The sequence below is a fragment of the Haliotis asinina genome, chromosome 12 (assembly GCF_037392515.1).
Source record: "Haliotis asinina isolate JCU_RB_2024 chromosome 12, JCU_Hal_asi_v2, whole genome shotgun sequence".
Classification (NCBI taxonomy): Eukaryota; Metazoa; Mollusca; class Gastropoda; order Lepetellida; family Haliotidae; genus Haliotis; species Haliotis asinina.
This window is the reverse complement of record NC_090291.1, coordinates 40482551-40505424: the sequence shown is the minus strand read 5'-3', so window position 1 is coordinate 40505424 and position 22874 is coordinate 40482551. Positions and strand designations below refer to the sequence as shown.

Here is a 22874-nt window from a genome sequence, read left to right as displayed (position 1 = left end):
TTGGGTCACTTAGGTTCTGTATTTTCTAAATGCCATCATGAGTGTTTAATCTATTTACTCAGCAGAAGATTCATATTAATCCCATGGATTGTCTTGGAGTCTAAAATAATTGCCATTGTTGGCATATTCGGAATATATTACTATAATAACAATTGGAATATTTCAAAGTTCCTATTTCACAGTCATATTAAGGTTTTATTGTAATACTGAATTTGTTGTTAGAATGATATAATTAAGCATTCATTGCTTCTCCACATTCTTGGATTGAAGAATTTATTCATGTCAGATTATTTGTTATAACAATATCACCCAGATTAAGTTAAAGACCTCTTGATTCTTACTTCAGTTAATCTGTCTGTTAGGGAAGTGGCACAGTAACAGGCTCAACACACTGTACCCATGTGGGGAATCAAACCCAGGTCTTTGGCATGACCAGAGAACACTTTAAGCACTTAGCTACCTCATCGCCCCTGTCATTGCAAGACATGATATACATAAACATGGAAATTATTCATTCTTATTTGGGGATTTTTACTGGTATTTGCTGTAGTCACTGGACTGGATATTTGCCTCCAACCACCTCTTGATGAATTGTTGAACAATGTCTTAAGATTTTCCTCAGTTTCCATAAACTGCTCAGGGAGATAAGTTTTCAACTGTCATAAAAACATAATGAAAATTCAGACAGACAACATTTTATATAAATTTGGTTCCTACATAATTAACTCACCTACGAGAGGCAGAGCCAAAAATGAGATGATATTCCAAAAACTCACAAAGACAAACTCTAAGCCATCCATTTCAAACATCTTTGCTGAAATGCTGCAATTCATTCAAACTCACAACTTGTGTATTTCCAAACCATGGATACAAATACATGTAAACAAATCCTGATAACAAAGGTGAGAGGGAAACAACTTCATACAGCAATGGAATCAAAATGGCGCAACATAATTTCTGGAATCTGTCGTATCCATTCTTCAAGCCCAAAAATGTCCTGGACAGCTCTTGTACATGAAATATTGATACAAGATTACTCTGGTGTCACACCTTGTAAACAAAAAAATGTCAGAAGTTTTGGCATCAATACAAAATCATAACACTTGAAATGTTTGCCTTCAAATGCCATGTTTAAACTGCCCACTCAACATGGTGTGGTCCAAGTTCTGTATACAATAAATGGTAAATTGTTGAAACTAGAATCAACACAAAGTACTGAGTCAAACTTAACACAATAAAGAATTATGCCCTATAACACTGACGTCTCTTGAATCATGACTTCACACATGGATTCACATTTCCCTACGCATTGGTGAAATGGTTTCATTCAGATATAATGTTAAAAAGCTATTGTCATCTCACTTAGATACTGATTCATCGTTCTACTGGATTCAGAGTTCATACAAGTATTCATATTTTTCTCCGTATTTGTTAAATGATTTCATTCAAGTCCGACGTTGAAATATGACTGTCATTTCACCTCGACACAGATTTCAACTTTCAACAAGATCCATTGTTGAAATATATTTCACTCATGCCAAATACTTAAATAAAATTGTTGTTTTACTAGAATTACCAAAATGATTTCATATTCACAGTAGGGGCTACCACTGATATGTTACCAGCCCTGAATGACACAGTCGGCATGAAGTATTTACACTTTTCACCCGGATGCTGATTAGTAACAGAGGAAACAATCCGATGTTGAATGTTTCGGGTCCGGTCCTATCTTGACCGCAGATCAGGGCTACGTTGACCATTACTGTTGACAAGACATTGGAAAACCAGAAACACCTCGCCATAAACATTGGTCTTCATGACTGTCCGGTTTGTTTAACATTTGGCAGATACTTGTGGTATAGCCCATTTAACTATTCTAGTTTGGGCTGGGTGAATTGTCACTGTTTGTTGTGAAACGTGACTGATGAAATTTTTGAGATGTAGAGAGAGACACAGAGAGAGAGAGCATAAGATAGAGACAGAGCGATAGGGTGGGAGAAGTACATATATGAAGGGAGAATGAAAGTAAAAATGCACAAGATATACAGAGGGATAATGAGACAATGGAGAAGATAAAAAGATAGAAAAAGAGAGTGAAAACAAGAGAGAGAGAGAGAGTTAGTAGAAAAATGGAGAACTAGTGACTGTGAATGATAGAGAGATGGGGAAATGAGAAATGGGGAGAAAGAGAATTTGAGCTAAAGAGATGGACAACCAGTCAGGTCAATGAGAGAATTGATGGGAGGGGGGATGAAATGAGATGGGGGAGAAACAGACAGGGAAAGGGGGGGATAAAGACAGATGAGCAGATGAAACAGACAACGATGGAGAATGAGGAGAGCAATGGAGGAGAAAGAGAAACAGACAATGTTGGAGGGGTTATACTTCTTCAAGCCAATAAAAGTACAGGCAAAACTTGATTTTCTTACATGTTGATCATTTTAAACCATAGATGAATATAACCACAAGAAACCAAGTTTTTCCTAGCACAAACAGTTAAACTGATAATCAACCTTTCAACCTATCTTCAGGAACTGGAAATAAGAAATCACTGCTATAATTTTAAAAACGTTTTATCATGAAGTGACATGAAACAAATCTTCATTCAAGTAGAAAAACAAAGACGGTTAGTTCACAGATTGACAACAGGACCCTGCCCATGTGCATCAACAATGTCTGTCATTGAAGAAAAATATCAGACAGATCACACTTTCACACAAAACAATTCAAACCTTTAACAGTTGTCATTTCTTCAATACCTTATGTGCAAAGTGTCAGAAATCAACAAGCACACTTCTCAAATAACGAAACAGGATGATGTGATGGATTTTGTGATCATCTTCAGGTCAAATATTTGTGATCTGTATTTCAAATCTCAAATTCCTGCCACACCCTGCACAGATGAAATGGATATTAGTGTTGGTATGCTGCAGCACGTTGAAAGTTTACGCAGAGATTTCAGGTTTATGCTTGAGTGTTGACAATGGCGTTTGTTTCATCTTGCCATGTCTTCCGGTTCATACACCTTGGTTTGGCATGCAAGTGTATAAGCACATGTATTAACAATCAGATTGTGTTTCATGAGAAAGTCCTTCAGGTTTGCGGAAGTCTTCATTCTTCAGGAGTTTATTAATTTTCATATAGAATCATAAAACATGCATTCAGACTGATTTCCACTGCCTTCATTTAAAGAGTAAGTAACAATCTCAACAATATGGAGGTGGTCTGTAAATAAATGGATCTGAGCTAGACAATCTAGTGATCAACAGCATACGATGACATGTGTCAACCAAGTCAGCGAGCTTGACCACCCGATCCAATTAGTTGCCTCTTACAACAAGCATGGGTTACTGAAGATCAATTCTAACCCAGATCTTCACAGGTCTCAACATAACAGACTGTATGTCATCAGTAATATACTGAAGCCCATGAAACACACTCATTCTAATGTGGAAAATGCATGAATTCTGATGTGCATTCGTAATGTCTGCATGACATGCATGCTAATATAGTAATCTGTATTTTCTAATGTAATAATCTGTATTTTCTAAATTCTAATATAACAATCTGTATTTTCTAATATAATAATCAGTATTTTCTAACAAACTCACACTACAATCTTTCAAAAAACTGAAACAAATACTTACATCTTTTTCCTTTGCTATTCGACTGCCCTTGTTGAATAATGAATTCCGATCTGAAATAAAAAGTCAATTCATGATTAATCTTGCTTAAAATATATCCAGTTAAAAATGTTAAGGACTACCCCAGCATTCAGTATCAAAGTATTGTATGGGTCATAATATGTTCTATTGAATACTTTAATAACGGAAATTGTGGTGGTCGTAAACATTTTTTTGCTTTTGGAATATATTTTAATAACTTTGTCCAGTTCTTTGCAAAGTTAACTTCATAAAATATTTGGTGTTTTTCTGTTTAAAAGGTATATATCTATCTTCCCAAAGACCATTTTATCACAAAATAGGGGGTTAGACATTAAAAGAAATGAGATCCTAATCTGTTTCCTGTTAAGGTCCTGCAGTTTAAAATGTATTCTCCAATTCCTTACTGCACCACGATACATGTGAGCTAAATAGTGAGGGAATATGTTTTTTTTCATTCTTTTTCATAATATTCTAGCAATATCACAGCTAGGGACAAACAAATGGACTTCAAACATCATAGCGAAGTAGAATATCAAGTTGAGGAATTTAGCACAATGAGCAGAAATGCTTGAAGTGAATGCATTTTTCGTACTAAAGAAATTAAAGCTACAGGAGTTGAAATGATGACTGATGACTGTGTTCAATTCCCCACACAGGACTGTGTTAGGAATGTGTGTCCACTGACAATTCATACATTAAACAGCATATCCTCGGTTCGAGGCTATCAACATGGGAGGTCAGTAATGAAATATCAGCCATTAGCCTTGAAGCTTAAGCTGTCTGAAGGCAGGCAGGTAGATGTCTTCACAATGGCAGGTAATGGTGGCTGCATTCATCATGCAGTCAGGAAGGAGTTTGGTGGAGAGGAGGCGGAGGGGGGCGGCGCACTAAATTCAGTTACAAGTACATTACAATAGGTCAGGCTCCCTTCAAAATCTAATTTGAGTGACACAAGGTTGTTATGTTATAAATTAGTCAGGACTCAGAAGCTGGGAGTGAGACATCTTGGAACTTTTGTTACAACAGTTTTTTCCCCATGGAACAGGGATGCTAGCTGAGTGAGTGAGTGAGAGTGAGTGAGTGAGTGAGTGAGTGAGTGAGTGAGTGAGTGAGTGAGTGAGTGAGTGAGTGAGTGAGTGAGTGAGTGAGTGAGTGAGTGAGTGAGTGAGTGAGTGAGTGAGTGAGTGAGTGAGTGAGTGAGTGGTGAGCGAGCGAGGTTTTGCACTATGTGTCAGGGATGCTACGTTAGTTTGAAATAAGTGTCATGAGGGAGGGAAATTTTACTCAACTATCAACAATAATCCAGCAATATCACAGCAGAAATGGGCATAACACACTGTAAACATGTAGGAAAACAAACAGGGATCTTCAGGGTGACACTGACCAACATGCTAAACCACTACCCAGAAATATACAGTAAGTTCAGATTGTGTGTATCAATACATATTTCACATAAACTCAAAGTTCTGCTGGCCCTTGACAAGCCAAAAATACCAGTGCAATCCAGTGACAACTGGTCACATGACCAGATAGATGATGAAAGTGGCAGGGTTACTCTTACCCACACATTTCACATTTCTACATGTATATTATTTACATACAGAGGTACAATATTTCCGTCTTGTCTGTCAAATGACAGAGTAAAAGAACAATGAAATATGTCTGAGACACAGAGGAATGACAATGACAGCCATTAACGATGAGGACAATTATGACCTCACGGCACGTAATCGTCAAGGAGTTAGTGCGTTGATTCTTACCCTCTATTTACATTTTTTCATGTACTGTTTGTATAAGATATTGTTTGTTGCTTGCATAAGGTATTGCTTGTTTGTTGTGTGGCCCAGGTAAAATGACTACAGAAGCAATAAGCAACAGAGAGGTAGAGTTGGTGAATGACATCAATGACACGGCTTACACATGTGCTTGTTTCCCCTTTAATAACTTACTCATCAATATTCCTATTATATACAGCACTCGGTAAGACGGAGACTGGACCAGATAATCCAATGATAGACATTACAATCTCATATCTTCTCAGCTGGGATATGATGCTATGCAATAACCAATTCAGCAAGCCTGACCACCTGACTCAATCAACTCTAAAAACAAGAATACTTTCCTGAAGACTTATTCCCAACTGAATCTTCACCATGAATTCACCAGACCACCAGCCTATGATTGTGGCATGCAGAATAAATAGGAAAAAAGTTGATGAAATATCATAAATAAGAAACTTCTAAAAATTCCAGATTTTCACACAGAGGATTACCATATAGCCTGTCAAACATTATTTTATGTTTTAGTTGTTGAGGTCACTTCAGTGTGACCTTTGGCCCACTATACAGGGCATAGTTACATCACTAGGGCATGCAGGTAGCACAGTGACAGATGCATGCTGGGTTAATCAGCCACGGCTATAGTATCTGAGGAATCATGAAGCTCACTTCCTGTCAGAATATATTTAGCGGTAGTGACAAACAGCTTCACCATCTGTCACTCATGCCGATGACTCAAATGTTTTATTTCATGTTCATAGAAGTTTCACATAAAAAAAGTACTCCACAAACTGATGCTGTTCAGTTTTCTTTGCTGTGTGATTCTGTTGCCCTTAAAATAAGAAATTGTTACTCAAAAGATGTTTCAGTGACTTCAAAACCTGAAATATTCTGATTCTTACAATGTCGATGATTGTTGTTTATATTTGCACTCTGCAAAAATTCTAGCTGTATAACAGCAGGCTGTAAATAATTATGTCCGGATGTTAACAATCCAGTGATTGATGACGATATTGTGATGAATGTTCCATATCATCATGTATTGGTATGATGACATGCCAACACCACCACTAAGTCTAAACACATGATTTATTTGGCCGCCTCTTATGACCAGTATAGAATTCCAGGAGGGACGGGGCTCCTGTACTGTGGATTGGTTGTGCCCAAATAGCCTCTCATCAACTGTCATCATAGAGACCGGTATCATGAAGTAATAGCTCACTCCACTGTGAAAGTTCATTAACGTACAATATGTCTACACTAATCACATACTCAGTGCCATGTGTACAATTAGACACATAAATCTGATGTTGTTCGGCCATGACACATCCGGGGAATGAACAGATTAGGTTCCATGTCAGCCATATTGGTTTAGATCTGATGTCAGGCGACAGTATTACTATTACTTTAGTAGTTAGAATCAAAACTTGCACTTTTAATCAATGTAATATTTATAGAAATATGAAGTATTGCTTTTAAGAAAATAGAAAAAATGCAAATACATGATGCATAAAACATAATTTGCAAACAGACAGAAACTGCCCTATATGAAATATATATGTAGTTGTACACACGTAGTATTTGTTAGTTACAATTTTGGTTGACACAGCTGTTTGGGATGCTTTTATCTTTGTATATCTCGTCAGTCCATAGCCTCCAGACATATATATACAAATATAACCAGTTGGGTATTATAACTGTATATCGCATGGTAGGACTCCCCCTGGAGTTACACTGAAGATCACTTCATCTCGAGTTACAGCTAAATTACTGTCTCATCAATGAATGAATGAATGTGTTGGTGTCATGGAGCAAACATGTGCATTATGTCTCCATTATCGGGGCTGGCTGCATCAAAAACAGGTTTTAAAATTTGTCTTGCTTGCTCCTTATTTGGGATGCACAGTCAGCACTGTGAGCACCAGTGATTGACATTATGAGCAAAAATCATGAGTCTGGCCACATGATTTATTTGGCACACCTTACGACTAGCCAAGCAGATGAAGATGACTCTTATAATCCTGAACAGGGCAGGGTGTTCATGGAAACAAAGTAATTCACCCAGTGGGTGAAGAGTTGTGTATTTTTCAGTCAGCCTAAACTTTAAAAGATTAGGTTTGGCGCAGTCAAATGGCTGAAACCATGAGCATCCACACCATAAAAACGTGTCAAGACGAACCTGATGTATTTGGGGACCTGTTCTGCTCCAGTATATAAACCCAATGAAACCATCAACAACGTAAAACCAAAAGCAAGGGCATGAGGTTCTTCAGGGCCCCACTACTCAAAGCAATCGTAGCAGTATGATAGTCATAAGCCTGTGTTAAAGTATGGGAGTTACGATCATCTTAGCGCTACGATCATTTTAAGGAACAGGGCCCAGCTCTTCTCCACGTATCTGAATCCTGAGGATCCAGTGAATCTTTAACGAATACCTTGGTACCGAGGTTTTACTCGAACACTAATTAACTCTTAGCCTCAATTCATACAAACACAACAGACTTTGAAAATGAAATATATACTCTTAAATCAATTTTCCGACAGAAGTATGGGACTCGTAATACCCAAATATGAAATATAATCTACTATGTACACATAAGCACAGCGCTATCCCAATACAACTTCATAAGCAGGTTACAAGCTTACAATAATCTGGTTAGATAACATCCAATTTGGAGAAATCAGTGAGCCACAGCCTACAAGATCTCCTTAGATAGAGCAGGGCAAGCAGGAAAACCCTAGCATGGAGACCTTGAGGTTCCATCAAACGACCTTGGTTTACAGAATATCCCAGCACCTACATAGGGTTAATTACGTTGTCAATCATGTGGTAACTGATATTGACATTGCAGAAATGGAGGACGTTGCTCCATCTTACCTAATAATAAATCATGATTTTTATCTCGGAACAGGATCCTTGTGAGGAGCCAACTGTCCCCATTAAGTACAAAATTTTCCGACACCCTATACAACGTTGGTGAATATTCTACTAATGCTGTACACTGACAATAGCTTGTGAGTACTAAATGTCTCAGGACTGTGTGAGAAACAATGTCTGGAGAGGCTTCCAGTCTTCTGCTGGAGTTTCAGTATGCAAATTTGGAGGCATCACTTGCGTCTCTCAGTTACATGACCTGCCCCTGTCAGTCACACCATCTGCCTATCTTACATCCCCTACCTACTGCACTCTCATCACCTGCCTACCCTTGTCACATCACCAGCCTGTCTCTGTCACAACTATTGTAGTCACATCACTTCCTTGCAAGCTTGTTCATGCTTAACCCAAAGGAAAGAATTTGAAAAACCATAAATGCTCAACAAAAATATGAATATGATAATTTTCTACACATTCAAATTGTTAACTGTTTCAGGAATGACTTCTACGTCACGACCATGCAAGAAATGACTATTAAAACATCACACCACAGTAACATTTGAAGGATGGAATGCCCACCAGTCTGAACAATGTCTGTTGTGTCAGAAACAAATATGGAAGTTGTCATCAATCTGTCACATATGCAAAAGTGGATGAAAAAGATATTCCAATCTGACAATAAATCTTTAAAATTGTGAAAGGCAATATTTCATGCATACCACACTTCCATTTTTAAGAAATTATTCAAACTATTCAGGTTACACTGGTTTGCACACACAATATAAGTTATGTCTTTATTCATGAAATTCTTCAAAATTACGTTCCTGATACTGTTTTTGTTAGTAATTCATGCACAATTGTGTCACCTATCCAATAGCAACATAAAATAGGTTTTAAAATATGTTTAAAATATGATTTGAGTGAGTGAGTGAGTGAGTGAGTGAGTGAGTGAGTGAGTGAGTGAGTGAGTGAGTGAGTGAGTGAGTGAGTGAGTGAGTGAGTGAGTGAGTGAGTGAGTGAGTTGAGTTGAGTTGAGTTGAGTTGAGTTGAGTTGAGTTGAGTTTTGCGCCGCACTTTGCAATATTCCAGCCATATGGCGGCGGTCTGTAAATAATCGAGTCTGGACCAGACAATCCAGTGATCAACAACATCATGAGCATCGAACTGCGCAATTGGGAAAAGATGACGTGTCAACCAAGTCAGCAAGCCGGATCACCTCTTACGACAAGCATAGTCGCCTTTTATGGAAAGCATGGGTAGCTGAAGACCTACTCTACCCTGGGACCTACACAGGTGATTGATTTGAGGGGTAAAGGGGCTTCACTATATATCTCGGTGCACATCCTCTCCAATGATTATCAAAATTCAACCAATATTTAGCTAATGATCACTCATTCTATATAATGGATCGTAACAGCCAGGCTTACTTACAAACCATAAGAGGTGGTAGGGTAGCTCTGGGGTAATAGCATTTGGTCATCGCACCAATGGTCTAGGTTCAATTCCCCACATGGGTACAATGTGTGAAACTTATTTCTGGTGTCTCCCCATCGTGATAATGCTGGAATATTGCTAAAACCATCCTCACCAACTCGCTACAAATCATAAGTACTGAACACCTGTTCTTTACAGCCTGACTAAAACGAATGCTACGACATATTTCTTTGCAGATACACAAAGCTACTTCTTTGCAGATACATAAAGCCATACTTGTCATGTATTCAATGGCAGCTGGAAATAAGATAATTTCTGCATGATTTTTTTTATGGTGCTTTAAAGTAAGTTCCAACAAATCAATCATAAAAGTTTTGATATCCTTTTGGCATTCATAGAAACACAAACTTATCACGTATTTGAAGAGAGTAGTAACATTGTTGTGTCTGAGAACTCAGAACGCTTTTAAAAATGAGGGCTCAGATACAGCTACTGAACGCCAATGTTAAAGTACAGGAATTTTGATAGTTTCAGTGCAAAGGTGTCTTGGAACCAGTTCTACAATGGACATGTTGTTATCCTCCAGTCATAAACATTGCTCTTTGGAACTAAAACTAATTATATTATTTTGTTTATTCAGGACTGACTACAAGACCAAACTTACAATCTGTAATGACTATCCTATCTAGAATCACTAACTCCACCAATATTAAGTTCATCATTAGTCTGTAAACACGTTAATCAACAGTTAATAAGTCTGAAAGGGCCACCAGTACTAAAAACATTTTGATGTTCTAGAAAGCTCAGCTAATCACACATGAAAATCTACTGACAAACGTTAACAGTCATGATCGGACTAGTAGACTCCAATTTTGTTTTACACTGATTGGTTAATGACAGATTATGTGATGCTGAGCTAACAAGTGCGGACACTGAGAGTGCTGTATCACTTACAAAGTTAATCAGTAAGCAGTAACAAGACCTAAGGGACTTGTAAATAAGTTGTAAATGATACTACGGGTTAAATTTGTGACAGAAAAGTAACAATACCTTTCACCTTTCACAAGTCAGTAACAGAATCAGTGAAGGCTAAATGCAGTCCCAGATAGGCCTTGATAAAATTTCTATTTTAAAAAATGGTAAAATGTTTATAAAGTTTAAAATGACCAGAAAAGACGCAAATTGCTTCTCATATGGCAAATGAATGCTCTCTTAGAAAGATGTCCATTATATCCAAATAGAATTCATTCATTCATTCATTCATTCATTCATTCATTCATTCATTCATTCATTCATTCATTCCAGAGTTGTATCAGAAACATAATACAGAAGCCATTGTGATCAGTATCTGTATAACGGAAGCCCATCCTCTAATGATCTGGTCATTTCAGATAACCCAGCATTACTGGAATATTGCTGAATGCAACATGAACAGAAACTCATATCAGGTAAACAGATGGTCAACGGAATAAGGACACAATCTGGGTGTAACTGATCATATCAACAAGGTCACAGCTGAAATTCTCAAGGTCACTTACAGACGTCATTGTGACCAACCAATAATCACACATGCCATCTTCTTCATAAGACACAGGCAATAAACCTTTTCTACAGTGAGACAAGCAAATGCTTTAACCACTCGGCCACCCTACCATCCCATATGTACCATAAAATGGATTCAACTGAGGACAGATTCTCAGGACATTATTTCCGTCTAACTCTGAGATTAAAACCACAAACACACTAGGATACAACATAAGACATTCTTTCCCACACAAATTTATGATCCTATGAACACTCAGACCCTCACAAAATATATTTGTTTACTTCCTGAAAATACTTTCATAAAGCTATGCAGGTAACACTTTCAGTAGAACTGAAAAATGTTCTCTTGTGTTCAACTTCTATCAATTCAGCTGAGCAAATGTCATTTTGTCACAGAATACTTGTATACATAACTCTAACATATTTACATTTGGTCTCGCTTCTTTGGACACAGCCAAAACGTGGGCTACGTATAAAAGCCCACATATAAAACAGCGTATGATTCACCGGGATTACTCTTCAAATAATTTTATGGCCCTTGCAGGTCTCCATCCCATCACAGTTTGTAAAGGCTATAAATAGCATGGTGATTTTTCCTACCCTCTTTCTACAAAGGCAAGAGATGTTTGCCAGCAGATGGTCAAGTGGTCAGTGGGTGGACAGTGTTATCAGTGAATGGATTTGGTGTGAAGAATGTGTTTATTTAATAGTATGTGGGGGAGAGGGGGGGGGGAACAAGACTGAGTCACACTTCTACTTTGACGATGAAACCAACCATGTTATTTTGAATTTTACCTGAAGTGTCTACCTTACATTTTTTAATAAAGATGCTGTTTGAAAACTTCTTTTAATTGTAGTTTTTATGTTGATTTTTTTTCTTTTCCAAACTTTAGAAAGATCCAAATCTTGAGTTTTTTTCTTAGTATTATAGTCCTATTATATTTTAATTCAAGGTCTCTAAATCTTAAACTATTAACACTGGGATTACCATTCTCAGTGAGTGAGTGAGTTTAAGTTTACGTTGCTTTTAGCAATATCCCAGGAGCAATATCACGGTAGGGGACACTAGAAACGGATTTCACAAATTGTACCCATGTGGGGAATCGAACCTGTGTTTTCAGCGTGACAAGTGAATCCTTTAACCATTAGGCTACCCCTTATGATTATCAAAAGACCAATAGACTTTCTTCCTCAATTTCAAACACTCCTATCAAAATCTTTATACAGTAAAATACATTGATATTGATCATGCTTATAATGACCTGATGAATATAAGAAACTGTTGGGCATTTTATTTTCTGTGCAGTTGTGTCCAACAAGCTATGGTTACAACAAACAAGAATCAGTGGCCCTTGGGAGTTCAATTTAACTGTACTCTACTGCATCTGCAATTCAACTTGAACCTTTGTGTTAATGTGTGTGTTGAGGAAATGAACCTCAAATAAATCCCAACATACTTTCTTCTCAGTTTGGTTTCTACACTCACAAATACAATACATGTAAGAAGAAAATATATAATGGCTGAAATACAAGTACAAAAATTGGACTTGTCCAAATTACACACTGTTGAAATTTATGATATGTAACTTCATCACACAAGGTAAAAATATTCGCGTCATGTACCTAGGTATAAAGGGCTTTAACAATCATGTCATGCTGTGCCACACACATATACGTCCTTATCTCATACATAACACTCAATGTGATGAACGGCTAGGCAAACAGATATTGCAGTGAGTAATGTCGCAAATATGGCAGACTCCATTATCCGGTAAACAGACTGTGTATCACAGTGTACAGGTGAGAAGATAGTTGCAAACAATGACTTGTAGAGACCTGGTGAGAATGTGGAGTAAACAATGTCTTGGAGGAAATAATGTGTAATGGGGTACAAGTGAGAAGGTGTTTGTAAACAATGTCTTATATCAGACAAGTTGATAAGGTGATTGTAAATAATGTCTTGTATCATGCAGGTGAGAAGTTGCTTGTCCGGAATGTCTTGTATTATACAGGTGAGAAGGTGTTTGAAAACAATGTCTTGTATCATACAGGTGAGGTGTTTGTAAACAATGTCTTGTATCATACAGGTGATAAGGTGTACAGGTGAGAAGATGTTTTAATGTTTGTATAATACAGGTGAGAAGGTTGTATACAACGTCTTGTATCATTTAGATTAGATGGCGTACAGGTGTAAAGGTTGCTGTTCACAGTGTCTTGTAATTTACAAATATAACGATGGCTACAGAAATATATCCAAAATATCCTATCTCACCCAGCTATCTTGAACTTCTATAGTTCATTCCACACTTAATCTCCTCCCAGCCCTTAAAATACCCTAGAAACGTCAAGGCCTCTAATCCTTCACACAACAGCAACCTCAAACCCCACATCAACTTGCCATAACCCTAAAAGTTTCTCTTTGTGTACCCTAAAATAGCCCACACCCGACCAAACAAACACATAACCCTTTAAATCTCCCACACAGTTTCAAATACACAACCAACCACTATCCCTCCAACCATTAAATTACACCCCCTTAAACAACTGTATCACTTCTCCACATACCCAAATCATGGTTCATCCCTCTTCCATCCCCCTTTCCCCATCTTCCTATCCATGTATCATCCCCTTTTCTTCCCAATTTCACACCTTGCCCTGTCAATATCGAGAGGTTTTACTTGTGATGATTTATCATTATTCATATCCGTTTTCTCACATCTGTAAAGAACCTGTGGGTAGTCACATATCTGACATTCCTGTCCCTATTGTATCCACCAGTGGTCACTTTGAGCATGTCATCAACCACCTTGACCCCTCCTTGTGTCCTTCTGAGGGGGACAAGGGAGGAGAGACAGGACAAGCCCAAACAGAATGCATGTATTCACCAAGGAAGACAAACATGCTGGGGAGAAACACAATGGGACACAAGCAATGGTTCATACATCCTGAGAGAGAGAGAGAAAGAGAGAGAGAGAGAGAAAGAGACAGAGAGAGGGAGAGAGAGAGAGAGAGAGAGAGAGAAAGAGGAGCAAAAGTAAAAGAAAGAGGGAGACAGAAAGAGAGACACACCAATCCAAAATGGACACCCACAATAAGGAGACACACACCCCTGGCTGGACAGACCCTAGACAAACTTCTTTTTTCAAGATACTTATGATTGATAACTACAATTCCTTAAGCACAATGTCCAATCCCATAAATAACAGTTCAGACTACTTGTTATTTCATTCTAAACCCTGGTTTTCTTTACCTGTTTTCAAAATGTTTGTTTTCCAAAAAAAAACTGCTTTTGTATGCTAAACTAATCCGTTTTTGTTGGATTAAAGTCAAGCAACTTTGTTAAAATTTTGCACCTTAGAGAATCAACATAATTTCCTGTCTCATTTTGGAATTGCATTTCAATCAGCAGTCAAAGTGAAAGTACTGATGATTGTCGTATTATATTTCACTGACTGATATATTTTAACAGACTGATAACATCTGAACCAAATTCCTTATTCACCTGTCAGTTATAAGCCTCACCAATATCCCTGATATAACATTACATGATAGAGATCAGTCAGAATCCAACAAGAAGAATCTACGCACTCTCCTGGAGATAAAGAGAAGCTCCAGAAATAATGCGAAGTGTCAAAGCATAACAGTTTATCTTGTGATCTCAGTTCACATTGAACAGCTTTTAAATATCATTAGGAGTCCGGCTGAAAATCTGTCAATGGAGTTCTCTTTGAATCTGATCTTCTCTGTTGACAAGAATGTGACAAGCCGCTGTTTAGAGCTGAAACATGAACCCTCAACATGCCCTCCCATTAGGACAATCTTTCATGCTTTCTTCACTCAACTGTTTTTCCGCAATTGGCATGCATGACTATACAGCCGGCAGAACATTAAACCATTCATGTTTGTTAATGGAGAATTGTATCCCTACCCTCAATTCCTCACTTTTAGTTGGACAAGAAATTCTGGATAATTTCAGCCCAAAATAGTAATCCCCTTAACAATTTTCATCGGCCTTGACAACCATTCCCTTTTTAACTTAAAAAAGCCTTGTGGCATTTAAACTGAATTAACATTTTCGGGTGTGTCTTTTTTTTTCAGGATACTGACACTAGAGTTCGTCCATAGGAGGATCAAGATATTTCTAGAACAGGGGCAGATTATGGAACAAGATGTTTGTTTTGGATATAAACAATAATGGCCAATTTTCAAAAGGATACCTATTATTTGTTAACACAGATAAACACAATTCATTTAAAGACCTCCTTCGCATTACTGTCCTTCAGAATCACTATGACATGTTTTTCAGAAACCTATTGTATTAGGCATTGTAATCAAGAGCAATTCAGGATCACCTACTTTAAAAAATATCTTTGAAAAATATTCCATAAGTACTTGCATTTCTTTATGAATGCTGTAAATAGCATTGCACTTCTGTGTATTGATACATGTAGGATTAAGTATGTCAATCCCATACAACACAACAATCTGAAGTATTAGTTTTGAAGTAATCCTGTACCATGGCAATGTTGTCAATAAATGTGAAAAAATTCTCACAGTTCGTCCAGTATTGAGGTTGATTGAAAGGTTGAATGAATGGTTGAGCTGATGGTTGAGCTAATGGTTGAATGGTCGAGAGTGATTTTTCAAAGAGTGGTGCTGTTAAGTTAGTGGTTGAACTGTTGTGAGTGGTTGAGTGAGTGGCTCAACCGTTGAATGGTTGAGAGTGATTTTTTAAGGGGAGGTGTTGTTAAGTTAATGGTTGAACTGTTGTGATTGGATGAGCGGTTGAGTGGTTGAGTGGTTGAGTGAGTGAGCGCATGCGACAACCCTCTTATTCAGCTGCTTCAGTTGCAATGTCTCTTCAGTTTGCATGTCACACAGCTGCAACAATAATAACGTAACAAAACATCCAAACATCTGGTTCGTGTCCAGTTTGCGACTAAAACAAAGGGGTTACATGTGTTACATTTCATCAGTCTTGTTACCTACTTTGAAAGTGCATCAGTTTTTGAGGGATGAAAAAAAACACCATAACACGAAAGTAGTCACAAAACTATCTACAATAAATAAGTTACAAGAAATATGGAAGAAACATCATGTTATGTCCCTTACTCACATACTTGCTCAAAGACAAGATTATCTCTCCCGTCAAATGATTGGTTGATTGAAAGTAACTAGCCACCATTGCAACATCTCAAAGAAAGAAAGATCAGAACGCAGATTACTTTGTTTAAACTGTTGACATGAATATGAGCTAAACTGAACACTTGCTTTAAGTTTACCAGGTGTGTTGCAGATAGTTACTGAGAATTTCAAGTTGTTTTCTGTTCCTTTTATGATTTAATACACCACACGTCTGAAGGGCTTAATATGCACATTTTGTATAGTTGTGTACATTAAAATGTTTAACTCATAATGAACCATTTATGAAAACTGGACAAGTTTCATATAATTATGTACATTAAAATTTTTTAACTAGAAATACATTTGTAGCATAAGGACAGGTTTTATATATTTATATACATTTAAATGGTAAACTGCTAATATACCACTTGTGGCACATTGATAAATAATTTCTTTGCCAATTAATGTCGACATTAATCTCAATTTCTAAATGTTTCAATGATTCTAAGTAGCAGGATACTGTTCCGACCTGGTTATCTCCCACAGACTAATATATCACAAAATCCTAGGACACATGTACTGACATAATATACGAAAGCTACTTCTCAGCACACTAAGAAGGCTTTCACTTTTTTCGCAAAAGTCCACTGTTTTGTTGTGCGTCAGTGAATTCCAATCCCATGTCTAGTCGCCATCACAGTTAAACAGTGGTTTGCCAGCCAGTATGATGATAATTATTGTTATTAGCACGTTATTGACATAATTGCACTGTATTACTCACACTGACTCCCAAACACATTCATGCCATCTCGGCTTCACTTACAATAACTGAACACGAATGTGCGATCTCGACTTTACTTACAATAGCTGAGACTAATTTCTCAACATTCAAAACAACAACAGTGTAAAATCCACAGATTAGCTCAAAACTCAGGGTCATGTTTTTATGACAATCCATAATATTTTGTTGAAGAATTCATCAGGGAAATAGTTTCCAACATGACATACTAAACAATTCACTGTACAATCTACAGACCAGCTCAAAAGTTGGGGTCATGCTTTCATGATAACTCTTAATATTTTGTTGTAGTAGTTATCAGGGAAATAGTTTCAATTTATTCAGCTGTAAATCTTGTTTGTAGAAGGCTATAAATTTGATCTTACTCTTTGAAAATGCGACATATATTCTGTTACTATCTGCATGACCCTTCAATAATGGCATGGAAGACAATGCACTTCTTTTTGTTAAATATTGTCAGATATTTATGGATGAAGGAAGTGCATAGGTAAATTCCTTCCTTTACCGTATCAAAGGTCTTAAAAGAACACTCTTTAATTTCTAAGTTTTAAAAATAAAATTCATCCCCTTAAAGAAATAGCCTGCTGTTTTCAACGGAAACATGTTAACAAGTATTGAATTACAGCATGTAATATGTTCTTGACAAGCCTAGGACAACATGGCTGCCAGTTTTGTATTGACAAAGATTGGACGACTTTCTCTCGAACTTCCTCTATAGCTAAGCATGAATAATTATCTACAAACATGCTACAACCTGTGCAAGTTTTAAACCACTAATATTTACAATGCTGTTTTCAATCTAGAGAGCAATGCCTTCATATCAACTCTCTATTGACTGACTCATGTCTCGGGAATACAATCTAATATTGCACACCTTATCACCAGTCTTACATCCTTGAGGTGTGAGCGAAATGTCACAAAAATAATTCACATCCTGAAAAAGTAATAATACTCCACCCTTGAAACAAGGAAAGTTTGTATAATTTATCTGTGCTTAGTTCGAAATGGTATTATCACTCCAACAATTTCACCTAGTTATGTATCAGTACAGAGCAAGTGGCCCTCCTTAACAGGTACTGACTATATACAGATGTAACGGTAGAAATAACAAATATGAAAACTAAAGCAGATTATTAATAGTCTGAATGAGAAAGGTCACCTAAAACATTCATAATCCTCTCTAAAGTGAACAAATCTGATTAAAAAAGATCTATTATTTTAATGAGATTAGGGAACAAAGTGTTTCTGCCAGGGCAGTTTTGTATGCACACTTCAGTATCATTAACTCTAACTTAAGTCTAAGTGTGCAATAACAGAGATGGTGGGGTAGCTCAGTGGTTAAAACATTTGATGTCCACAACGAATACACTAGTTCTATTTTCCACATGGGAACATCACACGAAGCCCATTTCTGGTGTAGCATGCTGTGATATTGTTGGAATATTGCTAGAAGTGCAAGCAGTGTAAATCCACATTCACATACTGTGGAATGATAAAAAGATCAAATATGTTTTTTAATCCTGAAGGAACCAAAAACATAAAAAATACATTACAACAAAAGAGTTATTATCATGATACAAGATACAAGATATTTTATTGCAGAAACGTTCCATACAGAAACAGTGACAATATATCATAAACAACATCATCAAGACATATAACAAGTTTGAATAACAACACATATGCTATTATGATAATCTAGGACAATCTGGAGATCATCTTTGGCTGAAGCTGTATATATGAATCATGTTAATAATTCAAGATTAGAAATCAGTATACAACTATTGCAAAAACTATACAAAATACTGACATAACCAGAACATGATTCATGAAAGGCCAAAAAAGAGAACACGATTCTTAAAAAACCAAACTCAGGACATGATTTTCAAAAGACCATTGTGCAATATCTTGTGAAAAGATATTCATTTTGGAATAGGTCATTGTCTGTTAACACCACAAAGGCTTATGACTGACTTATTAAACAACCCACATACCAAGCTGAATAGATAAGACACGAATACCCCTCTCACATATCCACTCTGATAAAACTAAGGCCTACCCCTCTGGGTGATAACCCATTGTATACACCTAGAGCAGAGGATAACGACCTCCATCAGTGTCAAAATGATAACATTTATTGCCTGATGCTGGTTAACTCTATAATTGCTTATTGACCTTGGCTTCTACTAAGAAACGTATTACAGATTCAAGAGTTTTATCTATGGAAGTCTGTGTTATTGGTTTGGGATATTTGCAGTTCCAAATTACTGTAAATATAAAGTCAAATTGTGTTTTCTGAAACCTCCACCAAGCCAATAACCAGAGCTGACCTCTGGAACGTTTTTCAGAAACCATTCTGTCTTCAAGAAAATGGAATGCTTAAAATTAAAGTTTTTGCTTTCAGTTTGTAAAGTAGTATTTACACAGATAGAAACCCTGTCACTTAGATCAAAGAGAACAAATTACAAAATGAAACCAGGCTAAATCCTGAATAATTTGGCAGGTCTTGATTGCCTCACCTGAAATTGAGCATTGGTGCCCTTTTCAGATTATTATTATGTCATCAATATAATGTTTTCATTTCTAGAACTTGATATTTGTGACATGGAGAGGCACAAATCTGCCAGTCTTAAGAACAGTGAGGTTCTGATTTTCTGGTTACATATTTCTTCAAGAAACATCAAAATCAGGACAATCTGTTCATGTAAGTAGAAATGTCTTTTCAGAAAGATGTGACTCGTAACAACCTCGGACATGACCATACCCTGTCATGAAATTTACATTGAAAGAGTAGCTAAACAATTTGTTCCTGTTTCCAAATGACTTAGCATGTCTATTAGAACACTGAACCACTGATTGACAGGTGACATGCACATATTGACAGGTGCTTGTTACAGGATCAGATCATGAGCTTCGCGATCCACTGACTCTCAATATCCGGATCCCCAATGTCCCCTCCTTGCCCCTTTCCCCACAATACATCCTTTACGTCCCGTATGCCCCAAATACTCCACAAATAACCCACATATCAACCCAATACCCAGCATACCCTGCAAATAGCTGGTGATAATATAGACAAGTTTATGTGTCTCTGACACGAAATGTACGCTTTCATCAGAAGACACATCAATCACGCGCTCTTGGTAGTGAAATATACACAACTGCTACAAATTACCCTATTCACTACCATGTGCATGAAAAAGCTTATCAAGCAGATCTTTTTGTTTGATACAAATATGTCTGTAAAGTTCAACAAACAACTTCATTCCTTGCAGATTTATGAAGATAAATGACATGAACAATATTCAGCAAAGTCGAACATCGAATCTTCTTTGTGTGAGATAAGACAAGATAAAATAGATCTTCTAAATATTGGCAACTGAAGACATGAACATACAGACATTCTGCAAAATATATGCTAATTACTTCCCTCTACAGTTCTTTCCCTTGCTCAGTGTACAAACAATTAACTATGGACATAGTCAATGAGAAATTGACAATGAACAATTTGCAATATGCAATGAATAAAGGATTTAATCCTCTGCTTTTACCCCTTTAGCTATACAGAGTATGCTATTATCTTGTTTACCATTTAGATCTAGGTTAGAAGTGGTCTTCTGAACCCATTCTTGCCTTAGAAGGTGACTAGTGGGATGGGGTGGTCAATTGTACAACACTCATGCTGTTGATCACTGGACTGTCTGGTCCAGACTTGATTGTCTACGGACCACTGCCTGGAATATTGCTGAATATGGCGTTAAGCAACCCCAAACCCATTACCCCACCTTGGCCCCACTGTCTCAAACTGGAGATGAAATATTCAAGGTTCAAGATATCTAAAATTAAGTTCAAGTCAATATTACTCATATAAGGCTTAGAATCACTTTAAGTATATGCATAGCTAGGAGTATCTACTTCAAATTGATCATATAATTTTCATGTACAGTGAAAGCTGTTTAAACCAGCTCTCATTGGGACTGAAGAAATAATCTGGTTTAGGCAACATGCTGGATTGTCTAACTGATAGAAATATACAAGCCACTGACGGGACTGAGATTTTATGTGGGTGTTGACAACTTGCTGGATTGAACAGATGCCGGTTTTGACAGCATTCACTGTATGTCAGTCCTCGTCTTTATGAATCCTACAAACCAACAGTAATCTATACTATAAACTACATAACCACTGAAATCTGTATTTCATCTAGAAAGCCTCACACGATTCACACAGATGGTTGATAGAAATGTCATTCATGAGTAAGACACACCCATCAACAGAATACAAGGTCATCATTTCTACAGTCACTGAAGAAACAAAATATGACAAATCTCAATATATCACAGAGATAGGCATGATTAAGTCTTTACAAATACAATCAATGGCTCTGTGATTTGGTTCACTGTGTATCACTGTACCTTAATGGGGAGAAATACTGGTCATAATATCAATCACTACTTCGTCTAGTCCAAACAAAATTACTTAAATATCAAAATATTGCAGAATGAAGCATTAAAAAACGCATTTCCAGAAGCAATATTCAGTAACATGATCAAGTTGTAGAGAGCCAGGAACATACATGTGACAATGGAATACAGTTGAACACCTTGCCTACACATATATGCCAAGGGAAATATCAGCTGATCCCATGGCCCAAAGCACTTCTCTCACCCAGCATAACCACAACACACGAATCTCAGCCGAGACCATGTGAGCTTGTGTAATACCCTTGAATTTACAACATTAACAACAATCAGCAACAGTGGCCTACTTGATTAACCAGTCAAACATTAGTAAGCACTCTTCGAAATTAGCATTACACAATATATAGAGTAACATGTGCATAAGTGAATATCTAAAAAAAACCCAAAAAACTGGTTATTTATTAAAATATTCATTACGTATCCTGACAAGTGTCTAAATAATAACACAGTAACCGGTACATTTTTATCTTCATTTTCCAAATCTTTTAAGTTGCATTTGCTATTTTTAATGAACATTCAAAGTTAAAGTGTACATTGGATATATACTCAGGGAAAAAATAAGGGATTACACGAAAGAGGAAGTGTTCCTTGGGTTTTTTTCAGGTTTCTTCACAAGCCTCATATCACACAGCTTGTGAAAAACAAATGGACAAAAGTGTGGAAACACTTGTACTTTTGTGTGATCCTTTATTTCTTTCACACAGTATATGTCTAATGTATTCAGTTTTCAGGAATTAGTATCAAGGATTTCTAAACACTAAATGGAAGGAAGACCAGGAGGCATGAAAGACTGCCGAGTACAACTTGAATATGCAAAAAACTTGTAATACCTTACAATTCCTTTTTGAAAGGGTTAAATGTAAGATTCTTCAGTGTCTCATGATATATTTCAAATACTGGTCACTGTGACCTCAAACTCAATTCAACATAACTTTCAAGTCCCTCTTAATCAATTTTTATTCAACCCTGTTAAATCTTTTCCTATTTACCTCGAAGGCCATCATAAAACTAACCATATTCAAATTGATTTCAACATGCTATAAATTATATAATAGCCAACAGCAGTGTATCCTGAATTTCCCACGCCTACACTTAAGAGGTTAGCAGCAGACACAAAGGCCATGTAGGCCAGTGATCAGAAAGGAGCTATGTAAACATAACAATCTTAGGAAA

General features: G+C 36.9%; 1 protein-coding gene across 8 annotated transcripts in view; it reads right to left on the bottom strand.

Annotated features, from left to right (window-relative positions):
- The window catches only part of LOC137257349 (protein spire homolog 1-like), a 123010-nt gene that overhangs the window by 95462 nt on the left and 4674 nt on the right, over positions 1 to 22874 (bottom strand). For all 8 annotated transcript variants that reach the window (XM_067794666.1, XM_067794668.1, XM_067794663.1 and 5 more), the window contains exon 2: positions 3648 to 3697. In XM_067794666.1, the coding sequence (XP_067650767.1) occupies positions 3648 to 3697 (50 nt within the window). The remainder of the gene's footprint in view (positions 1 to 3647; positions 3698 to 22874) is intronic.